Source organism: Sinocyclocheilus anshuiensis, unplaced genomic scaffold (genome assembly GCF_001515605.1).
Source record: "Sinocyclocheilus anshuiensis isolate Anshui unplaced genomic scaffold, SAMN03320099.WGS_v1.1 scaffold288, whole genome shotgun sequence".
NCBI lineage: Eukaryota > Metazoa > Chordata > Actinopteri > Cypriniformes > Cyprinidae > Sinocyclocheilus > Sinocyclocheilus anshuiensis.
In genome coordinates this window covers 939,957-962,000 of record NW_015558570.1, presented here as the reverse complement: position 1 = coordinate 962,000, position 22,044 = coordinate 939,957, and the positions used below count along the sequence as shown (strand labels likewise).

Sequence of the window (22,044 nt, the reverse complement as noted above, 5' to 3'; positions counted from 1 at the left end):
CAATATGTAATATAAGTCTCTGGTGTCCCCAGAATGTGTCTTTGAAGTTTCAGCTCAAAATACTCCACAGATCATTTGTTATATCATTTTGAAAATGCCTGTTGAAGCAGAAAGCAGAAACACGCTGTTTTTTTGGGCCTGTCTCTTTAAATGCAAATGAGCTGCTGCTCCCTTTTCCAGAAAACATCTGTTGTGGTTCTGATTATCATGTTTATCGCGCTGAAATCAAGAGTTTTAAACCATATGAGTTTAAACTTCTGATATACGGTTTTCTGAGCGCACACAACCGAAGCACACGGACAGAAAGCGGCTGTCACAGCATGGGAGTACTAAACTAAGTTCTCCTTCACACACAAGTTTACGTTAAAAACACACGAGTTACAAAAACAGTCAGTTATGTCTGTGAATGTAAACAGCTGGGAAATAAATCGCATGTTTGTTTTAGATCTGTGTGGCAGCAGCAATATATGGTAAATAAATTGATAAATCCACTGCTCTGTTGTCTCCTTTGAGGCTGGGACAGTAGTGTTCTGTGCTCGTCTGTGCAGCCAAAGACAGAACAGTTAGCATGTTTTGCTTAAACTTTCGCCATGGCATTAGAACTAATACACTGTTGTCGCTTGCGAAAACACAATAACGGCACCTTGGGTGTAAACTTACAGATTAAGGGGCGGTAATATTATAATGAGATCCCTTTGCCACGTCACCAAGGGAGCGAAATCAGACGCGCTCGGTTTCTCAGAAGCTTGCAGAAAAAGGCTTCCCAAAACAAAGTTTCTGGATTAATCTTTTTCACGTTTCCTTGGTTGGTAGATGCACTGGGGACCTGATTATAGCACTTAAAACCTGGAAAAGTCAGATTTTCATGATATGTCACCTTTAAAACTTACCATTGACAGAAACAGTCAGCTCTACTGCCTTTTCTTTTGCATTTAAATCTTTATTACAAGCAATCCCGCGGTTCATAAAGAACTTTGTTTTCCTGCCTCCACGAGTGCCATGCCATCTATTATTGCCTTGTTTATCTAAAAGTGCTCTTTTCCTTTAAACCTTGCCAAAAACCCATATGTGTTGACTGTGAAACACAGCAGACTTTATGCATTTATGGTGTAATTACTACATTTTCGTTTTCATATTTACCGCAAAACATGCGCTGTCACTTTAGTTCAGCACGTGCAGCAAACTCGGTGTGGAGTCATTCGCTGCACTGCTGCAGACTGCTTATGGTATGCACTGCCGGACCGCAACCGTGTGCAGTGTGATCGCTTTAAAATCCGTTATCATGAGCGCGGTAAAAATACGCACCACATAGGCCTACGCACTGCGAACGGAGTACGTGTGAACCTGGCATTATGTGTGTGCGCTGCGAGTGTGCATGAGTGCACAGTCTCCAGGAGAGTGCGCGAGCGCTGAATGGTTAAACACTGGCAAGAATTAAAAAGAAATGCAATTTATAAACTTTAATGACAACACTGCCTCGATTGTGCAAGTGACAATTCCTGTCAACTGTGCAGCGTGCAGCTCGCTTTATAGACAGACGCGATGTGTGGTGATTTGAAGCCATTTGCACATTTTGAGAGCGAGAGAAAGCGCGCGGTGATTCACGCTGTTTGTGAAATTGTCTCAGAAAGTTTTCAAATTACTTTACAACTTATTTAATGAAGAAATATGAATTGTACCTCACCTTGAGCTAGTGCTGGGCGGTATACTGGTTCATACCGAATACTGGTGTTTATTTTTGTTATGATGTGAATTTTTAAAATATTGCAATACCGGTGTATGTGGCTTAAACAACGTTCGCAACGCGACACTGTTTGAAAGGGGTCCCTTTTCACTGTTGCACTAGCGTAGTTCGTCTGTTAATATCACATGCACTTTTTTGTTTGTTGTTTTTTTTTTAGTTTGTTACTCAGACGCTCAGCTGCATGAGACAAAAAAGTAATATAGCCAAAACGCTCTTTAGTGTAGATGCATGTTGATTTTATCAGACGATGCCGCGATTATAAATGAGAGTGACTCCTGGTTAACATGTATTAAAAGGAGTCGTGTTTAGTCACTATTTAGTGTGGTATTTTTTGACAATATTCACTCATCATGACAGTAAAATAGGGCATTCTAAGTCAATATACTGCAGTATTTACTCTCTTAATCAGTAGAAAATATGGTTAACACCCGGTCATGCATGAAAAAAAAAATACCGTCATGTATCGTGAAACCGGTATAATTTTGAAAAATACTGTGATAAACATTTTTGGTCATACCGCCCAGCACTACCTTGAGCATTATATTTATTTCACCCGCGCCGGACAGAGACTGAGACGGTGCCGCTGCATGTCGTGCCAAACCTCTCACGGCAGGCGCGTCATCAGCTTGAGATCGGTTTATGAGTTCGGCCTTTATAGAGACCGCCGATCAAACATCCCAAAGCGGTTATCGGCCAATAGTGATTGGTAGCCGATCAATCGGAGCACCCCTAATAAGAAAGTCTTCTTTTGAGTTGCATGGGGAAAAAACGTAAATGACAAATTTACTTGAATAACAGCCTAATGTGTACTATCGATGCTGTTCATTTAAAGGGATTCCCATGTATTTATTGATTGATTGTGTGTTTCCCCAGTCCTGATGAGTGCAGGAACATAATCCTGCAGTATGGTGTGCGAGAGGTGACTGCCAGTCAGGTGGCCAGAGTGTTGGGCATGATGGCCCGCACTCACTCCGGGCTGTCCGATGGCATCGGCCTACAAGTATGTTCCCTGCAGTGTTGTTACTGTTGACTGTAATTTTTAATATAGTGTATTAAAAAATGTGTGTTTCTGGTAATGATGATAAAGTAAAATAAACTGTAATCAAAATACAGTAATAGAAATGTTGGTATGGCATGAGAATAGGTTTGTTAAACTATATATAATATAAAATGACAATAGAACAAAATTACTAAAATTTATTTTAAAATTAAAATGAAAACTGTAAAGTTCAAATTATTAAATACCATAATAGTATATAAATAACAAAAATAACACTAGTTGTCTGTCTGGGCCTGGTTTTGGCTACGTAACAAAGTTTGAGTTAAAGTATTAGGGTGTCTGAACAGGTTTGAATAACTAGTTTGTCTCTTTATTTATAGTCCATCTCAAATCCAGTGGGCGGTGGGATCTGGAGTGATGGGAAGGACAAGAGTGACGGCTCTCAGTCTCACACCTGGAATGTTGAAGTTCTAATTGATGTGGTCAAAGAAGTGGTAAGGCTCTGTTTGTTTTAGATGCATTACCGGATCAAATGTTAGTTAGCAGACCAAAACTTAATTTGTTTAACTGCTTGTTCTTTTCAGAACCCCAATCTGAATTTCAAAGAGGTGACCTATGAGCTGGACCACCCAGGCTTCCTGATCCGTGACAGTAAGGGGCTTCAGATAGTGGTCTATGGGATCCAGAGGGGTCTGGGAATGGAGGTGTTCCCAGTGGATCTCATCTACAGACCATGGAAGCATGCAGAAGGACAGGTAGAAAAAAGTCTTAGTTTGAAAATCGCCAAATCAGATTAAACTTTTTTTAGAACTTTGCATTGGAAATGAAGTAGCATATTGAAGTCCTGCTCTTTTGTGTTCTCCAGCTGTCATTCATTCAGCACTCGCTGATGAGTCCTGAAGTGTTCTGCTTTGCCGACTATCCCTGTCATACTGTTGCCATTGACATCCTGAAGGCCCCACCTGAGGATGACAACAGAGAAATAGCCACATGGTAAGTCTTGATCAATTTAAGGCTATCTAGTTGTTCTAGATTCTCTGTCTGTATGTTTTATATCTTCTCCTTTTGCTTTGGTCAACAGGAAGAGCTTGGACCTAGTGGAAAGCCTCTTGCGCCTCTCTGAAGTTGGGCATTATGAACAGGTGAAGCAGCTCTTCAGCTTCCCCATCAAGCACTGCCCGGACATGCTAGTGCTGGCACTTCTGCAGATCAGCACCTCCTGGCACACCCTGCGTCATGAGCTCATCTCTACCCTCATGCCCATCTTCCTGGGCAACCACCCCAACTCTGCCATCATCTTGCACTATGCCTGGCATGGACAGGTGGGTGGATTTGACAACCGTTTGAAGAGTCACAAAGTTCTGTTGTGGTGTCACTTTGTACTAATATGTGCCTGGGTTACGTTTTCAGGGCCAGTCCCCCTCCATCCGCCAGCTGATCATGCACTCTATGGCCGAGTGGTACATGAGAGGAGAGCAATACGACCAGGCCAAGCTATCTCGCATCCTGGATGTGGCTCAGGACTTGAAGGTACTTGTCTCCTGCCCCTGCTGTCATGAGGAGTAGATAATAGGATTAGGGACTGAGAACCAGTTCTTATAAAAAAAAAATAAAAAAAAACGACTTTAACATTTTAAATGCTCTTGTTTTTGTGCATTGCAGTCTCTATCGATGCTGCTGAATGGTACTCCATTTGCTTTTGTTATTGACCTTGCTGCACTTGCCTCTCGCCGTGAATACCTCAAACTTGACAAATGGCTCACTGACAAAATACGAGAGCATGGGGTAAGTGAGCATTCATATTTTCACTACTGTTCAAAAGTTTGAGGCAGTTTATTTAAATCTATTTTTAAATGTAATTTATTTCTGTGTTGGCAAAGCTGAATTTTCAGAAGCCATTACTCCAGGTTTCAATGCCACATGATCCTTCAGAAATCATTCTAATATGCTGATTTGCTGCTCAAGAAACATTTTCTTATCAATGTTGAAAACAGTTGTGCTGTTTAACATTTGAATAAAAACCATGATACTTTAGTTTGTTTTTCGTTGAATATTTCAAAAGAACAGCATTAATTTTATTTGAAAGAGTAATGTTTTGTAACATTATAAATGTCTGTTAATTTTTGAGGTTTAATTTGTCCTTACTGAATAAAAGTATTCATCTTTAAAAAATAAATAAATAAATAAATCTTACTGACCCCAGACTTCTGAACAGTAGTGTATTTTGAGTTCTAAGCAAATGTACGTGAACACTGATGTGTCCTGTGTTTGTCCATTAGGAACCATTCATCCAGGCATGTGTCACATTCCTGAAGAGACGCTGTCCCTCTATCATGGGTGGTTTGGCCCCAGAGAAAGACCAGCCAAAAAGTGCTCAACTTCCTCCTGAAACACTGGCTACCATGCTTGCATGTCTGCAGTCTTGTGCTGGGTGCGTATATAGAAGTTTTGCACGTTTTTATGCATTTTAGGAAATGCTTGGGTTGAAGTTAAACACTTGGTTTTGTTGGCTTCTTTGAGCAGGAGTGTGTCTCAAGAGCTGTCAGAGACAATCTTGACTATGGTGGCCAACTGTAGCAATGTGATGAACAAGGCCCGGCAGCCGCCACCAGGAGTCTTGCCAAAGGGACGAGCTCCCAGCACCAGCAGCTTAGATGCTATCTCACCTGTGCAGGTAACTGTGGCTTTACCTGCTCAATAAGATGGCAAGTTAGTGTCAAGACTGCCTGAACTGTATTCTGATTGTGTTGTACTCAAATCTGTTCTGTTGTATTTCAGATGGATCCTCTCTCTGCGATGGGCTCTTTGAGTCTAGGTGTCACGTCCACCTCCCACACCCCGAGCATCCAAGGATTCCCCAGCCTGCAGGGCTCTGCCTTCAGTAACCCCCAGTCCCCAGCCAAAGCCTTCTCAAACCTGCCCAACCCGAACCCCAGCACAGCTTTCCCAGGAATCAACCCCCTCTCTTCTCAGCTCCAAGGTACCATGAGACTTTATGGAGTTAGAAACTCTGATCTAGAACCTAGTGATGCTGTACTGTTTTTCAGTTTATTTTCAATTACAAATGCATTAGAAGTTTCTTGAATTGCTTCTCTAGGTCCTCTGAGTACAAGCTTGACTGGGATTGGCTCAGGTTTGGGCATGCCCGCCGTCAGCAGTGACCCCTTCGGCACTAGGAAGATGAGCACACCAGGGCTGAACCCGCCCACCTTCCAGCAGAGTAAGATGAAGGCCTGTAAGTGGTGGTGTGGCTGAAAGAGTGCCAGGCGCCTCAAGCTGTATTTCCTCTCAAAACTGGCACTTGGAGCCTTACAAAAGTCCTTTTGACACGTATTTCAGAGACTTTTATTTCTGTCATTTTCATCTCTGAGCCAAAAATGTCATTAGAACCTAAGAGGAAATACAGGTCAGTCTACATTACTGCAAGATGTTCTTGGCAACCAGATTGGATCCGTGTGTAAATGTTTTCTTCCATCAGACATATGAAGGAAAACAAACTGTTTGCCTGGAACTTCTGTTTATTTTATTTTTTTCAGAATTTGCGCTTTAGTCATTGCATTTTGCAATTTGCATTTTTTACAAATGAAGTGATTTTTAAATGCATAAAGTGCTGTAACAGTTTTTCCCCCCTTTGTTATAGCTGACCTCTCTCAGGTGTGGCCCGAGGCAAACCAGCACTTTAGTAAGGAGATAGACGATGAGGCAAATAGCTACTTCCAGCGTATCTACAACCATCCGCCGCACCCCACAATGTCCGTGGATGAGGTGAGATGGACAGAAGTAACAGAGTAGAATGGTGCTTTTGTTCATTCTTAATACCTTAACGCTAATTTCTAAGTCATTCTTTCAATGTAGGTGCTGGAAATGCTGCAGAGATTTAAGGACTCAAACATCAAGCGAGAACGGGAAGTTTTTAACTGCATGCTGAGGAATCTGTTCGAGGAGTACCGATTCTTCCCTCAGTATCCAGATAAAGAACTGCACATCACCGCTTGCCTCTTCGGGGGGATCATTGAGAAGGGCCTGGTCACGTACATGGCGCTGGGCTTGGCTTTACGATATGTCCTGGAAGCCTTACGCAAACCTTTCGGATCAAAGATGTATTACTTTGGGATCGCTGCACTAGATAGATTTAAAAATAGGTACTGCCAGTAGTTTGTCTTTGTTTCACAGCCACCAAACAAAAGATTTAATTTATATCTTGATATACTGAATTTTTAAATCTGAACCACTCTCTTCCACAGACTGAAGGACTATCCCCAGTACTGTCAGCACTTGGCATCAATAGCCCATTTCCTGCAGTTTCCGCACCATTTACAAGAGGTAACCTAGTTTTTCATTTTATTTTGGTCATGCCCACAGCATTTTCCTGCAATATCTCACTCTACACTAGTTTGTTAAACATTCAGCTAAGTAAGTCTGCTGTTGTATGTTGTTCATTTTCTGTGAATAGTATATAGAGTATGGCCAGCAGTCCAGAGACCCTCCTGTGAAGATGCAAGGCTCCATTACTACCCCTGGCAGCCTGGCTTTAGCCCAGGCTCAAGCTCAGTCTCAGACCCCCAAAGCCCCACAACCTGGCCTGGCCAGCACCTTAGTGACCACAGCCATCACAACCACCACCGCTGCCAAAACCACAACCATCACGAGACCTACAGCTGTTGGACCGAAGAAAGACGTGCCAGTGAGTGAACACAGTCACTATTCCATTGTCATTTTCCGAAATGTACTATTGGACTAAGATGGACTCATCTCTGTGTTATTTGATTATTTAAATTCTTCCACAGCCTTCAATCAACACCACAAACATTGACACCTTGTTAGTGGCTACAGACCAGACTGAAAGGATCGTTGAGCCCCCAGAGAATGTTCAGGAGAAGATTGCGTTCATCTTCAACAACTTGTCCCAATCAAACATGACCCAAAAGGTGATTGTTCTTACAATCTATATCTTTGGCATGTTAAGTTATATATCATAAGTTTGTGCTTTTACCTTCTAAATCATCTTTTGCTGTGTTTTTGAAGGTGGAGGAGCTGAAAGAGACTGTAAAAGAAGAATTCATGCCCTGGGTCTCTCAGTACCTGGTTATGAAGCGTGTCAGCATTGAGCCTAACTTCCACAGCCTGTATTCTAATTTCCTGGACACACTGAAAAACCCAGAGTTTGTTAAGATGGTTCTCAATGAGACGTACAGAAACATCAAGGTAATATTCTTGAAATATAACATTATTAAAGTCACAAAACCTAAGTATACCTATATTATGATGACTTAATGTTGTCCCATTTTGTTTCTCAGGTCCTTCTTACCTCTGATAAGGCAGCTGCTAACTTCTCAGATCGATCACTGCTGAAGAATTTGGGTCACTGGCTTGGAATGATCACCCTAGCTAAAAACAAACCCATCCTGTACACAGTGAGTTATATTTTATTATCCATCACCTGAGCTTGAAACGTTTGTAGAAGGATCCAATTCATTGTTATACCTGCTGTGTAACTGCATTAATGTTTTGCTTTTATAGGACCTGGAGCTGAAATCTCTCTTGCTAGAGGCTTATGTGAAAGGCCAACAGGAGTTACTGTATGTCGTCCCCTTTGTGGCCAAAGTCTTGGAATCAAGTCTGCGGAGTGTGGTAATAATCATGCAATTTTCTCTCCTAATTTTGCTGTCAGGTGTTGAGTGTGGGCCAGTTTTGCAAACATCAGGACATATCCTCTTTTAACAATTGGTGCCCTGTTTTGTAGATCTTCAGACCGCAGAACCCTTGGACCATGGGCATCATGAATGTACTGGCTGAGCTCCACCAGGAACATGACTTAAAGGTCAGTCACTTCTCATTGACGCTAAACTTATGGTACATAAGCTTCCAGTGGAGTAGTTTTCACTCAGTCCCATAATTCTTTACAGCTTAACCTCAAGTTTGAGATTGAGGTGCTCTGCAAGAATCTGTCTTTGGATATCAGTGAGCTGAAACCAGGAAACCTACTGAGAGACAAAGAGAAGCTGAAGAACTTGGAGGAGCAGCTCTCTGCACCAAAGAAAGAGACCAAGCCTCCTGAAGAGCTGCTTCCTATAGTTACAACAGGTATAACACTGAAACAGGCACGTTGTAAGGTGCATGCTTTTTCCAGTTTTCCGTTTCCTGTTTAACCAGAAGTAGATTCTGTTCCATTTACAGCTGCTCCCTCAACTCCAGCCACCACCACGACCTGTACGGCCACTGGGCCGCCCACACCACAATTCAGCTACCATGACATCAATGTGTACGCCCTGGCTGGCCTGGCTCCGCACATCAACATCAATATTAACGTTAGTCTCTCGCTCTACCGAGACTTTTTATTACCTTTAACTTTTTATTTTCAAAAGTTCTCATTTTTTTCCTCGTTTTTTGTGTGTGTGTGTGTAGATCCCACTACTGCAGGCCCACCCTCAGCTGAAACAGTGTGTAAGACCAGCAATTGAGCGTGCTGTACAGGAACTGGTGCACCCAGTGGTGGACCGATCCATCAAGATCGCCATGACCACCTGTGAGCAAATAGTCAGGAAGGACTTCGCACTTGACTCTGAGGAGTCTCACATGCGTGTGGCCGCCCACCACATGATGCGTAACCTGACTGCCGGCATGGCCATGATCACCTGCAGAGAGCCGCTGCTCATGAGCATCGCCACCAACCTGAAGAACAGCTTTGCTGCAGCTCTTAGGGTAGGGAAATATTTTCGACTCAATCCTGACACACAAAATCAATGCATTTTCAGCATTTTGACTCACTGAGCATGTTCGTTTCAGGCTCCCACACCCCAGCAGAGAGAGATGATGGAAGAGGCAGCTGCTCGCATCGCACAGGACAACTGTGAGCTTGCTTGTTGCTTTATCCAGAAGACAGCAGTGGAGAAAGCTGGACCTGAGATGGACAAGAGACTAGCAACTGTGAGTCCCTGCACACTGTCCTAATTATTACACCAGTTGAGGAACAGCTGCTTGTGATATGTAGCGTGGTCATGTAATATCATACAGCCAAAAAAAAAAGTCTGATTTGGACACAATTTCTGTTTTGCAGGAATTCGAGCTGAGGAAGCACGCTCGCCAAGAAGGCCGTCGCTACTGTGACCCCATGGTGCTCACCTATCAGGCTGAGCGCATGCCAGAGCAGATCAGACTGAAGGTGAGAGCTCTTTGCAAACTCTCATTGGGTCGATGATTTACTATTCTGTATGACAATGTTTGATTCTGACTTGCTGTTTTTTTTTCCAGGTTGGTGGAGTAGATCCTAAACAGCTGGCTGTTTATGAGGAGTTCGCCCGAAATGTTCCAGGCTTCCTACCCAGTAACGACCTGTCTCAGCCCACTGGTTTCCTTGCCCAACCAATGAAGGTACAGACCCTAAAATCCTTGTAGAGATCGTCTTTGGTTGTCACATTGGTTAAGTAACTCGAAGGTTATCTTTTCTGTATTGCAGCAACAGGCATGGCCCACTGATGATGTGGCTCACATCTACGATAAGTGCATTTCGGACCTGGAGCAGCACCTGCACGCAATTCCACCTGCGCTGGCCATGAACCCGCAGACCCAGGCCATACGCAGCCTTCTGGAGGCCGTTGTCTTGGCTAGGAACTCCCGTGATGGCATCGCTGCCCTGGGCCTTTTGCAAAAGGTTAGAGACACTCTGGGAGAAAAACCTCAGGATAACCTTATATGGCAGTGTTGTTCATTCCTGCTCCTGGAGTGCCACTGTTCTGACTTTAGCTTCAATCTTAATTAAATGCATCTGAAACCGCTTCTAAGGGTCTTCAGGATCACTAGAAATGTGCAGGATTGCACATCCCTGCTATATGATCTCAGCTTAAATCTAACAAATCTCTTTTGTGCTCACTCTTTTGTCCTCCACTCAGGCTGTGGAGGGTCTGCTTGATGCCACCAGTGGTGCTGATCCTGATCTGCTGCTAAGCTACAGGGAGTGCCATCTGCTGGTGCTGAAAGCCCTACAGGATGGTCGTGCCTACGGCCCACAGTGGTGCAACAAACAAATCACCAGGCCAGTACTACATCTGTGGCGTAAACTTATTTGTCACAAGCATAGATGGGTCTCAGAGGTCCTAACCTTTTCTTCTACGCCCCCGGCAGATGCCTGATTGAGTGCAGAGATGAATACAAGTACAACGTTGAGGCCGTGGAGCTCCTCATCAGAAACCACCTGGTCAACATGCAACAGTATGACTTACACCTGGCTCAGGTGAGGAGAGTGGCTCTAGGATTTAAAAGGAAACTGTTGTGAATTGAGCGGATTCTTACACTAGTGTGTTTTCAGTCCATGGAGAATGGGCTCAACTACATGGCCGTGGCATTCGCCATGCAGCTGGTGAAGATCCTGCTGGTTGACGAACGCAGCGTGAGTCACATCACTGAAGCAGATCTCTTCCACACCATTGAGACGCTGATGAGGACCAACGCTCACTCCAGAGCCAATGCTCCTGAAGGGTAAGACATCTGCTTATGTTGCTGGCCCTGCAACAGAATGTCTGTTTTGTTACTGAAAATTTAAGTTACCTGAAATTACTTCTGTGGAACCCCTAGTTTGCCCCAGCTGATGGATGTTGTCCGCTCCAACTACGAGGCCATGATCGATCGTCACCATGGTGGGCCGAACTTCATGATGCACTCTGGGATTTCTCAAGCCTCTGAATACGATGACCCACCAGGCCTTAGAGAGAAGGCAGAGTACCTGCTGAGAGAATGGGTCAACCTGTACCACTCGGCAGCTGCAGGAAGAGACAGCACCAAGGCATTCTCTGCGTTTGTTGGCCAGGTTAGCAAGAACACTTAAAATACAAAAGTTTCTAGTCCCAATTTGGTTTTTCTTAAGGCTAGAATTGACCTGCATTATTTCATTGTCGCACATGCCTTTTCTCTCACAGATGCACCAGCAGGGCATCCTGAAGACCGATGACCTGATCACTCGCTTCTTCCGGCTGTGCACAGAAATGTGTGTGGAGATCAGTTACCGTGCTCAAGCTGAACAGCAGCTTCCAACCACCAGCCCCGCCATTATCAGGGCCAAGTGCTACCATAACCTGGATGCTTTTGTTCGGCTCATTGCGCTTCTTGTCAAACACTCTGGAGAGGCCTCCAACACAGTCACCAAAATCAACCTGCTCAACAAGGTTGGAATGCTTACAATGGTGACTTCAATCAAGATCTCAAAAAAAAATAATGCTGCTTTTCTTTTTGGAATGCTTACAATGTTGACTAATCAAGATCTCCAAAAATAAATGATGCTGCTTTTCTTGTCATGGTGCAGGTTCTAGGCATTGTGGTGGGTGTATTGATCCAGGATCACGATGTGAGGCAGACAGAGTTCCAGCAGCTTCCGTACCACAGAATCTTCATCATGCTCCTGCTGGAGCTTAACGCACCAGAGCATGTGCTGGAGACCATCAACTTCCAGACGCTCACTGCCTTCTGGTAAGCAAATCGTTTTAATGTGCGGTCACATCTATAATTGTTTGGCAAATTTTCACAGGTGAAATCCAGTTGTTTCAATAGGACCAGTGAGTTCAAGTTGGTCATGCAGCTTTGTCGCATTTACCAATAGAAACCTGCTTGGTTTGAGAGTGACTTTTGTGTGAGCTCTGCCTCATACATCACTACTCTATTGACAAATAATGGACCTTTTTTGAGAAATTTCAAAGAAATGTTGCTAATGTGCCTGCACCTTTACTTTGGTGATCAGTCTTTGAACGAGTATTAAAGGGCAATGTCTCTTTTCAGCAATACCTTCCACATCCTGAGGCCGACTAAAGCACCTGGTTTTGTCTATGCTTGGCTGGAGCTCATCTCACACCGTATCTTCATTGCCAGGATGCTTGCACATACCCCGCAACAGAAGGTCTGTGTCTGTTGCATGATATGTATCGGGTGTCCAATTCTTCTCCAGGAGGGCAACTTCCTGCAGATTTTCGCTGACCCTAATTAAACACCTGAAACAGCTAATCAGAGTCTTTAGGATCATTCAAAACTTCCAGGCATTTGTGTTGGAAAGTGGCCCCCCAGGAGCAGGATTGGACACCCTTTATGTCCGTCCTCATCCTATATTCATACCAGTGAATCACTGACTACTTTCTGTGCCTTATACATCTCTTTCCTCTTTCGCAGGGTTGGCCAATGTATGCCCAGCTGCTGATAGACTTGTTCAAATATCTTGCACCCTTCCTAAGGAATGTTGAACTCAACAAACCTATGCAAATTCTCTACAAGGTAATAACACAGTCTTGCCTTCGAAAGCCTGTCTCGTGGTTCTTCAGCTCAGTTTGTGACTTGCATTGTTTTTCTCTCTATTCTCCAAGGGAACACTTCGTGTGCTGCTTGTCCTGCTACATGACTTCCCCGAATTCCTGTGCGACTACCATTATGGCTTCTGCGACGTCATCCCGCCTAACTGCATCCAGCTGAGGAACCTGATCCTGAGTGCCTTCCCCCGCAACATGAGGCTTCCAGACCCCTTCACCCCTAATCTGAAGGTAGAGAGTCGCACATAACATTTGATATCAGATGTGATGCATTGTGGTTTAGTATGTAGCTATAACTTCAAGTACGCTTGTGGTTATATTGTGCCAGGTGGATATGCTGAGTGAGATCAACATTGCTCCCCGCATCCTCACTAACTTCACCGGTGTGATGCCGTCCCAGTTTAAGAAGGATCTTGACTCCTACCTCAAGACCCGTTCTCCTGTCACCTTTCTTTCTGAGCTGCGCAGCAACCTGCAGGTAGGGGGCGCCACTCTGAATCACAACAGACTCCTTTGTTCATCTTTTTATTTGTAATTTGACTTTTGGTCTCTTTTTTTTTTTTTTTTTATTTAATAATAAACACTATCCAGAGAGGCTAATTTTACGGGGGTTTTTCGAGTCTGAACATGAAGTTGATGGATTCTAAACTAGAGATCGACCAATATATATCGATTTACCAATATTATCCCGATATTGAAGCATTTTACCATAATCTGATATCGGTTTTGTAATATCGGCTTCACCGATAAACGCCGCCATCTTGTGGGTGATTTGAGAATTGCGTGCAGGATTGCCATTGCAGCGTGTCTGAGGGGAGACGAGACAACAACGGCGTGGTGCAGGTACTTGATTTGATGTAGTTAGTAAACTATTTAACATAACAGCCATTTATGCACAAATTAGATGCCTTACATAAATGGCTGATAATGTAGTTTATGCAGCTTTGCTCAAATAGAAATAGACCAACTCACGGAGTCATGTAAAATAATCCGTCAAGTCCTGTCCCAGTAAAGACGTAACTTTGCCTAAATTAAATAATATGCAGCCATGAATGAGCGCATGTTGGAAATAAAAGCACTGAATTGAATTCTCACTCTCTCTGTTGTCTATGCTCATCGTTAGTCTCGTGAAGTCGGAGTCACGTAGATAATCCGTCAAGATCCTCTCCCAATAAAGACGTAACTTTGCATGAGTTAAATAATACAGCCATGAATGAGCGCAAGTTGGAAATGAAAGTGCTGAATTTACTTCTCTCTCTCTCTGTTGTATATTTTCTCATCATTAGTCTCTTGAAGCCGCTTTCATATTGCTGTTCACTCACCGGGTTGATGTGGTTGATGCTCAGGAAATGCTCCAGCACAGCCACCGCATGTAACTAAGATTCACTTGTTTTAAACACCCTAAATTGTATTAACATTTACTATATAACCATTATTTCGCTAATAAACAAAAAATACAACTCTATGAAAATTAATTATTATCTCCGCGAGCGATCGCAGTTTGAGGATAGTTCTGTGTAACTGCATAGATAATAAACCTACTAAAACTGTAGTTTAAAATTTAATAAAAAAGTTGATATGACTCCTGTCCTTTATTTATTTTCTCCATTTGAAAACATTAGACATTTTACATTTATTTTGCTTATTGTTAATATTAGTGTTGTTGATGCTTTTTATAAATAAAATGTTTTTGTATTGTTGTAATATGAAGATTAAATTTAACATGAAAGAATGCTAATTTCTAACACAAAAAAAAAAATGACTGACGAGGTAAAACCAAAGTGAAGTATGTTCTTACTTCACTCAGTCATTTATTTACTTTATAACAGTAAATAAATATCGGTTCTGCATATCGGTTATCAGGCACACAAACATGCAAATAATTGGTATCGGTTATAAAAAAAAATCAATATCGGTCGATCACTATTCTAAACCCTTAAATTTAGATTAATTTTAATTAATGTTTTCATTCAAATGCACTCTAACTCAGGTGTCCAATGAGCCAGGCAACCGCTACAACATTCAGCTAATCAATGCTCTGGTGCTGTACGTTGGAACCCAGGCCATTGCCCACATCCACAACAAGGGCAGCACTCCCTCCATGAGCACCATCACTCACTCGGCTCACATGGACATCTTCCAGAACCTCGCAGTTGATCTAGACACTGAGGGTGAGGGGAACATTTTTTTTTAATTAATTTTTATATCTCTAGTTTTAGTTCACATTGTGACTTGTTTTCCTCCTCCCAGGCCGCTATCTGTTCCTGAATGCGATAGCCAATCAGCTGCGTTATCCAAACAGCCACACACACTACTTTAGCTGTACCATGCTGTATCTGTTTGCCGAGGCCAACGCTGAAGCCATTCAAGAGCAGATCACCAGGTATGGCAGTGAATTTTATTACTTGTATCTGTCTAAACTCTTGGTAGTGTTTACTACCATTTAAAATACATACTGACAAGAATGATTGTGATTGTTTGTATGGATACTATCATTTTTAACATTTTACATTTTCAATCTTTGCCCAACCAACCCAGAACAGGCTGCCTTACAAATTTAGCTATTAAAAAATTACTAAAATAATTAAGAATTCAGGAACACTTTACAATAAGGTCCCATTAGTTAGTGTTAATGCATAACTAAAATGAACTAACCATGAGCTGTTCATTTGTTACATTATTTATTCATCTTTGATAACATTAGTTGATAAAAATACAGCTGTTCATTGTTACTTCAGGTCTATTAAATATTATATACAGTTTTTTTATAATGTATTAGTAAATGTTGAAATTAACATTTCTAAATGCTTTAGAATTATTTTTCATTGTTAATTTCCAGTAAGTAATGTTAACAGAACAGAACCTTATTGTAAAGCTTTACCAAAAAAAATAAATAAATGAAGTTTACTTCCATTTTAAGTGCTATGCTTGACTATAGGTTCTTGTCTATTGGCTTATTAATGTCATTGAGATACTATTAGTTTTAGTAATTTGTCATTTTTGTTTTAATAGATCAAGTTACACACCTAAAATGAGAATGTTGCCTGGCAACTAGCTGAAAAAGTTTAATTTCTAAATTCATTTCTGTTCATGTGTATTTTGAAATAACACTTTAATGTTTTAAATAACTATAACAACCCTGGCTTACTCGTGTCACGCAGGGTCCTGCTGGAGAGGCTGATTGTGAACAGGCCACACCCGTGGGGTCTGCTCATCACCTTTATTGAGCTGATCAAGAACCCTGCCTTTAAATTCTGGAGCCATGATTTTGTGCACTGTGCCCCAGAGATCGAGAAGTAAGGGAGCCAACATGACACATCTTTCTGCAATTTTTACAACAGAGAAACTGCAGCGTCTCCATGTTTTTTTGTGTGCAGGTTGTTCCAGTCGGTGGCTCAGTGCTGCATGGGGCAGAAGCAGGCCCAGCAGGTGATGGAGGGAACAGGTGCTAGTTAGGCTGCAGGAACTGTTCCTGTGCCGAGAGAAAGCTTTCCCTTTCCCAACCCTTCATTTGCCCCACCAACACCCTGCACGTCTGATCGACACACAGCCGGCACTGGATTCCCGCTCACCTTCCACTGGGCAGCATCTGACCCGAGTTTCTTTTTGGTTTTCTTTTTTCTCCCTCAACAAGTTCAAATGTTCAATGTAAATATTAAAAAGGGACATTTAAGAGCAGATTGAGTTTTTGTTGTTGTTTTTTTTTTGGTCAAAAGTGAGGCACACGCTTGAGCACATTTCACTCCTTGCTGTTTGGCTTCCCCTAACTCTCCATAAATTATTTTTTGCCTTCAAGATGGATTGACTTTTGTTTGGAAGCTTGGTAGTAGTAGCTAAGGAAGCCGTCTTGTTTTATTTTATTTTTTTTATGGTTTTTAAGGGGAGAGCTATCAGTGTGGTGAGCTGATAGGATCGGACAGATGTCCTGGACTGCAGGGGGGGTCACTAGTTTGCACCTGTGAGGAAACAAATCTTGGGTTGGAGGTTCTCCCTGGCACTTGTACAATTGTGGAAATATTCAGAAATTTGTTGGTAAATTGGATCTTCGGAGTTTGTACAAAGATTCATCTTGCAGAACAAAAAGGACCAATACAGCTCATTTTGTAAGGATTTCGAATGTTTTGTAAATGTATTGGTCCACGTGTTGTATTTTGTAGTACTTTGTAGTTGCCTTTAGTTCCGCTACTTATTTCCTGTATGTATGCATTCTGTAGTTACCGCATTAAACACTTGAACTGCAACTTCGCCTGCTTGTCGTTTCATTTGCATTTGAAACAAATTGAGTTGTATGGTTTAACATTATTTGATCAATTTCTGGTCCCTGTTGACTATTTTAAACATTTAGCATTCAAGTGACAACGTTTTTTTTTGTGTCACTGACCATTCAGATGAAGACGATATGAATTTTGTTTACAGATTGTTTTTTCATACTCTAAACAGAAACACTATGTTCAAGTCCTTTTGGAATGCTCAAAGCGTAATTTTGACTTGCGTACAAGTGGTTTTGTTTTTTATAAATGGATTAGCTGGATGTTTTTTCCATGCATTGACAAAAATGGGAAGCATACTGTAATTACAATATGTAGTTGTACACATGCATTTGATGCTCCCGTAAAGCAATACGGACTTTTCGCAGAATTTCATACCCACTCGCCAAACTTACATGCAGAACAGATGTGGGAAAGCAAGCCTTCTAAAACTGTGTACCATCAGAATGATTTTGAAACTCGTGCTCAAACTCATGCTAACATGCCTTCATTTCATTTAGTAAAAGTGTCTGCTAAATTAATAAATGTGAATGGACTTGAACCCACCAAAAGTTGCGCTAAATAAACCACCTTTACTTTCCACAACAGCACACAATTAAAACAATCTGAACCGTAATATTCCAAATGATTTTTTTTTTTAAAGGAAAATGTACAGCATTCAAAAATGGAAAAACTTACAAACTATATACAGTTTGCAAATTCAATTACACTATATCGGCTGAGGACTTTTCTCTCTTGACAACTACAGAATGCAGTCAGCACATGACATTTAAGAATGTTTGTGAAACCCGTACATTAAGACTTTTTGGTGAGCTGTTGTAAGCGCTGTAGGATGCTCTTCTGACCGTAACGCACATGCAGAGCTCTCCTCTCTCTGCTGCTGAGTTCCTCCAGCTGCCTCCTGTCCGTCTCTACATCCTCAGAATAAGAGTCCAGCGTCAGAGCTGCAGCTGCGTGCAGGAGCCATTTCCACTCTGCTGACAACCCCAACAGTCCATCGAAACTCAGGGCCTGCTCCATTTTATCATCCTCATCCTCTTCATCTTCCTCCCAGCCTTCGTTTTCACGGAACTCCTCGAAATCTTGCACCGTCATGCTCAGGACCTACTCAGAAACAAAAAATTATTATCAGTGTTGTTTTAACTATTAATGAAAATAAAATAAAATGAAATTTATATTACTTACCTGAAACAGGTAATGTTGGAACAAATTTATTATTGACTTTTTGTCATGTGGATAAAATGTTTACCTTCAGTGTAGTGTAGAGCTCACTGTAAGTAAGGCAGCCTGATTGGCCGAAGACGAAGACCCCTTCCTCTCCAACAATCTCCATCTCACACATGTTCCATTTGTCCACTAAGAGCTTTTGATCTGCTTCACTTTGTGCCGCTGTAATCGCAACAACTTTATTTGAAAAGTATTTCTTGTGTCAAGTAACTGACTTTTTATAGACGGCTACAAAGTCGCACCTTGCACTGCTGCTTTGTACACACTGGACATCTGGATATCTGCAGTATCATTGCTATTGGTGGGAAACGACTCTGCAAAGCCATACATGTGAAGGAGCTGCCAGTTTGCCATCTGTCCGTAGGTGTTAAAGACCTCCTCGCCCTTTTCAATGGGTAGTACGGACACCATCTTCAAACACTCCTGTGCAAAATCGAGTGAGATTTTTAAGCATCTAGCATAATAAACAATAAAATGCGATACATCTGCTCCACATACGGGTGTATATTCCAGATTGGCATTGTGCTTGGAAATGTGATTCAGCATGTCAGCCATGGGCACCATCACTGGAGGGTTAGGTTCTTTTTCTTCTTCTTCATCCTCATCGGGCTCTTGAAAACTGAGGAAATATTGAGAATCGTTGGGAAATGTTACAAATAAATTAAGGAATACACTGATATATACATTCTGACTGATATGATAAGCAGATCATTATTTTCATGTTATTATCAATAACCAACAAATGGCTAGTGGTCGACCAAAATATCGGCAAGGTCGATATTTCAGCCAATATTTGACTTTTGTTTTTAAATATCAGCAAATTATTTATTTTTAATTTAGTAAATATTATTTAAAATAAATACAAATTTCATTTCAGCAATTGTTATACATGTGTTTTTTTTTACTAACTTTAAAATGAAATAGTGTGATATTATATATATATCTGCTTTATATCGGCCACCTTGCTCTTTAAGATATCAGCATCGACCACTATAAATGGCCAATATTAAAATTCTACTATTTTGTCTAAATATTACAAAAATTAAAAATAAAATAAATGGATTTAAAAGTGAAATTAGGCATCACAGCATTATAATGTCCAGTATGAAAAATAAATATTCATTCAGAGCTAAAGATTAAAAATAACAAAGTTATTTCATTATTAGTGTTATGTTTATGTTATTAAATTGTAATGATCATTAGATGATGGCAAATGTAATTTAAATATAAAATTAGGAGAAATTAGCATGCACAATTAAATATTCAATTTATCATTTCAAATATCGTCCAATAACCAATTTGGTATTTATACCATAATAGTATATAAATAATACTAATTATTATTATTAAGCTTCTGTTACACACACACATACATATCCATATACATATATATAATTATTGTTATTTATTATTTTTATTATTATTATTTATAATACTGTATATAAATACAGTATAGATAATATACAGTTATTATACAGAGATTAAAATGAGATATTTTATATTATACCATTAAATTTAAATATCAGCCAATAACTAATGTGGTACCGATATATTGAGCATCCCTAAATAGAATCCTCACATTATCAGAAATGTAATTGAATCAAATCCAATAGCTTAGATATCTCACCTATAGGCCATTACAAATGCTACCAGGCTCTTGTAGAGCTCCAACGTGTGCTTCTCAGGGTCCCACAGGTCAGGATGGGACTTCATGAAAGGAAGGACTATCTTATTGTACTCATCCTGGAGTTTTTTCAGATCCATTTCGACAGCCTCTGGAATTCCTGTGCCTTTCAGGAGTTTCTCGCGCTCCTCTTCTGACCTTCAAAAAAACACTCTGTGACCATAAAGAACTGAAGGACTCTTGAAGAGTATCTTAAAGGTCAGCAAATATTCACAGCACAACCTACCAGAACATGGGTTGATCCAGTGTCCTAAAGTCTGGCCAGAGAGACAAATATGGTTTCCAGTGGGATTGTGGACATGTGTACTCATATAGGAGACCCAGAAGAAGAGGAACCCAGCCTGATGCGCTCTCCAAAGACTTCTTCCCTAGACAACATATGGTTATATGGTTACAAGCCTGCTATAGAAGGTGGAATTTCAATAAACCTGAATGTTCTTATACCTTCCTCAAGGACCTTTTTAACTTTAGTGGTGGCCTGATGCAGAAGAACCTCTCTGGGTATGGAGAACAAGACGTGACCCTCTTCAATGTCCTCTTTGGCAAGCATGCCATATTCTGCTACCGTACCCTCTTTACTTAAGTACACCTAAAGAAATGAATGTGGGTAAATCCTAGTTTCTCCAAGTGTAGGGTTTTATCGTCATGTCAAGAGCTTGTCTAATCATGCATTTTGAAATAAAATATAAATACAGATGAAAAGCGTAATCGTGAAAAAGTAAACAAAATTAGAAATGTTGCCTTTACAACTAAATATAAGTACTACAATTATATTTTTTTAAAAACTTGAAAAATGACAAAAGAACAAAAAACAATTTTTACTATTTTTTTAAACTTAAACTGAAAATTTTAGTTTAAGATACCAAAAATAGTTTTACTAAAACTGAAAATACAGGAATAAAAGCTAATTCAAAATATTAATACGAAAATACTATATAAACGATACAAAAATAAAATTGATTATATATTATTATTATTAAGCTTTTATCAATTTATATAAAATTATATATATAATATACATACATACATACATAAAATTACATGCAATTATAAAATTATAATACACATACATACATACATGCTTACCTTATCGCTGAGAGTCAGCTTCACACTATCGCACCACTGCAAGAAGTTTTTCAAGGGGTCCAGCACACAGTTCTCATCATCTGTCTGAAACACACATGATGGTATGCTGAAGGCTCATCAGGATAAGCACAATAACTCTGTTTCAAGCTAAAGGCAATACTTGAATCTAAACTATTAATTATAATAACTGATAGTTTGAGGATTTTTTTTTTTTTTACCTTTGGCCTTTTTGCACCTGTCGCCATTTTTTTTTAAACGCAAACTCGTTAGTGAGATATTAAACTATATATTGTTTTGTAATGACAACCACACAAGAATACACTAATGATTATATTCTATGTGCCTCCATGTGGGCAGCTTCGGCGGCTTCTTCTTCTTCCACTATGTCTGCTGAAAGAAAGAAACACAATCCTGATGTGCATTGGCGCCCCCTACTACTAGTACTACTACTACAGAATTAAAAAAGTAAATAAAATTAAATAATTAATAAATAATCAATATAAATGCTCTATATAAAAGATTTAGACTTTAAATTGAAGCTTGATTCTTCCTGTCATTTATTTAATTATAAATCTATTGTAAATATATAAATATATATACATTCAGCAAGTAAAAAAAAAAAAAAGTTAAATTTTTAACACTTTTTACTGTTTACCATTGCCATTATATATATGTCCAATTTACAGATCCTCAACAAGTCAGGTGTGAGGACCTGAAAAGATATTTATTAAGATATTTATTATTTGACATTA

General features: G+C 40.5%; 2 protein-coding genes across 8 annotated transcripts in view; one reads left to right on the top strand and one right to left on the bottom strand.

Moving 5' to 3' along the window:
* The window catches only part of LOC107679599 (CCR4-NOT transcription complex subunit 1), a 27,381-nt gene extending 10,113 nt beyond the window's left edge, over positions 1-17,268 (top strand). For 3 of the 7 annotated variants that reach the window (XM_016475189.1, XM_016475191.1, XM_016475190.1), the window contains exons 9-49: positions 2,618-2,744; positions 3,125-3,238; positions 3,329-3,499; positions 3,610-3,737; positions 3,826-4,066; positions 4,155-4,274; positions 4,407-4,529; positions 5,024-5,175; positions 5,268-5,418; positions 5,523-5,724; positions 5,842-5,964; positions 6,385-6,509; positions 6,600-6,886; positions 6,989-7,067; positions 7,198-7,428; positions 7,532-7,672; positions 7,770-7,949; positions 8,042-8,158; positions 8,265-8,375; positions 8,488-8,565; positions 8,651-8,828; positions 8,904-9,052; positions 9,150-9,446; positions 9,531-9,671; positions 9,802-9,906; positions 9,996-10,115; positions 10,201-10,395; positions 10,634-10,776; positions 10,866-10,974; positions 11,050-11,219; positions 11,307-11,547; positions 11,657-11,920; positions 12,040-12,203; positions 12,510-12,627; positions 12,894-12,995; positions 13,085-13,258; positions 13,356-13,505; positions 15,018-15,198; positions 15,278-15,410; positions 16,189-16,323; positions 16,405-17,268. In XM_016475189.1, coding sequence (XP_016330675.1) covers positions 2,618-2,744; positions 3,125-3,238; positions 3,329-3,499; positions 3,610-3,737; positions 3,826-4,066; positions 4,155-4,274; positions 4,407-4,529; positions 5,024-5,175; positions 5,268-5,418; positions 5,523-5,724; positions 5,842-5,964; positions 6,385-6,509; positions 6,600-6,886; positions 6,989-7,067; positions 7,198-7,428; positions 7,532-7,672; positions 7,770-7,949; positions 8,042-8,158; positions 8,265-8,375; positions 8,488-8,565; positions 8,651-8,828; positions 8,904-9,052; positions 9,150-9,446; positions 9,531-9,671; positions 9,802-9,906; positions 9,996-10,115; positions 10,201-10,395; positions 10,634-10,776; positions 10,866-10,974; positions 11,050-11,219; positions 11,307-11,547; positions 11,657-11,920; positions 12,040-12,203; positions 12,510-12,627; positions 12,894-12,995; positions 13,085-13,258; positions 13,356-13,505; positions 15,018-15,198; positions 15,278-15,410; positions 16,189-16,323; positions 16,405-16,483 — 6,349 coding nt within the window. In that variant the 3' untranslated portion in view covers positions 16,484-17,268. The remainder of the gene's footprint in view (positions 1-2,617; positions 2,745-3,124; positions 3,239-3,328; positions 3,500-3,609; positions 3,738-3,825; positions 4,067-4,154; positions 4,275-4,406; positions 4,530-5,023; positions 5,176-5,267; positions 5,419-5,522; positions 5,725-5,841; positions 5,965-6,384; positions 6,510-6,599; positions 6,887-6,988; positions 7,068-7,197; positions 7,429-7,531; positions 7,673-7,769; positions 7,950-8,041; positions 8,159-8,264; positions 8,376-8,487; positions 8,566-8,650; positions 8,829-8,903; positions 9,053-9,149; positions 9,447-9,530; positions 9,672-9,801; positions 9,907-9,995; positions 10,116-10,200; positions 10,396-10,633; positions 10,777-10,865; positions 10,975-11,049; positions 11,220-11,306; positions 11,548-11,656; positions 11,921-12,039; positions 12,204-12,509; positions 12,628-12,893; positions 12,996-13,084; positions 13,259-13,355; positions 13,506-15,017; positions 15,199-15,277; positions 15,411-16,188; positions 16,324-16,404) is intronic. The other 4 variants (XM_016475194.1, XM_016475195.1, XM_016475192.1 and 1 more) reach the window with 4 other exon arrangements.
* A 579-nt stretch (positions 17,269-17,847) lies between these two features.
* On the bottom strand, positions 17,848-21,710 carry LOC107679610 (N-lysine methyltransferase setd6-like). Its single transcript, XM_016475208.1, has 9 exons — positions 21,511-21,710; positions 21,293-21,376; positions 20,651-20,795; positions 20,433-20,574; positions 20,150-20,344; positions 19,021-19,141; positions 18,765-18,945; positions 18,545-18,684; positions 17,848-18,399 (listed from the first exon to the last, which is right to left on the bottom strand). Exons 1-9 carry the CDS (start codon positions 21,535-21,537, stop codon positions 18,091-18,093), a joined length of 1,344 nt encoding a protein of 447 aa, XP_016330694.1. The 5' UTR covers positions 21,538-21,710; the 3' UTR covers positions 17,848-18,090.
* Between the last annotated feature and the right edge of the window lie 334 nt (positions 21,711-22,044).

Bases quoted from the DNA above. Each gene is read 5' to 3' on its own strand.
- LOC107679610 (XM_016475208.1), bottom strand. From the start codon at position 21,537: ATGGCGACAGGTGCAAAAAGGCCAAAG. The intron at 20,575-20,650 runs GTATAAGAACAT...TATGTTGTCTAG, and splicing joins TAAAAAGGTCCTTGAGGAAG to GGAAGAAGTCTTTGGAGAGC. The intron at 18,946-19,020 runs GTATGTGGAGCA...GATTTTGCACAG, and splicing joins CCAATCTGGAATATACACCC to GAGTGTTTGAAGATGGTGTC.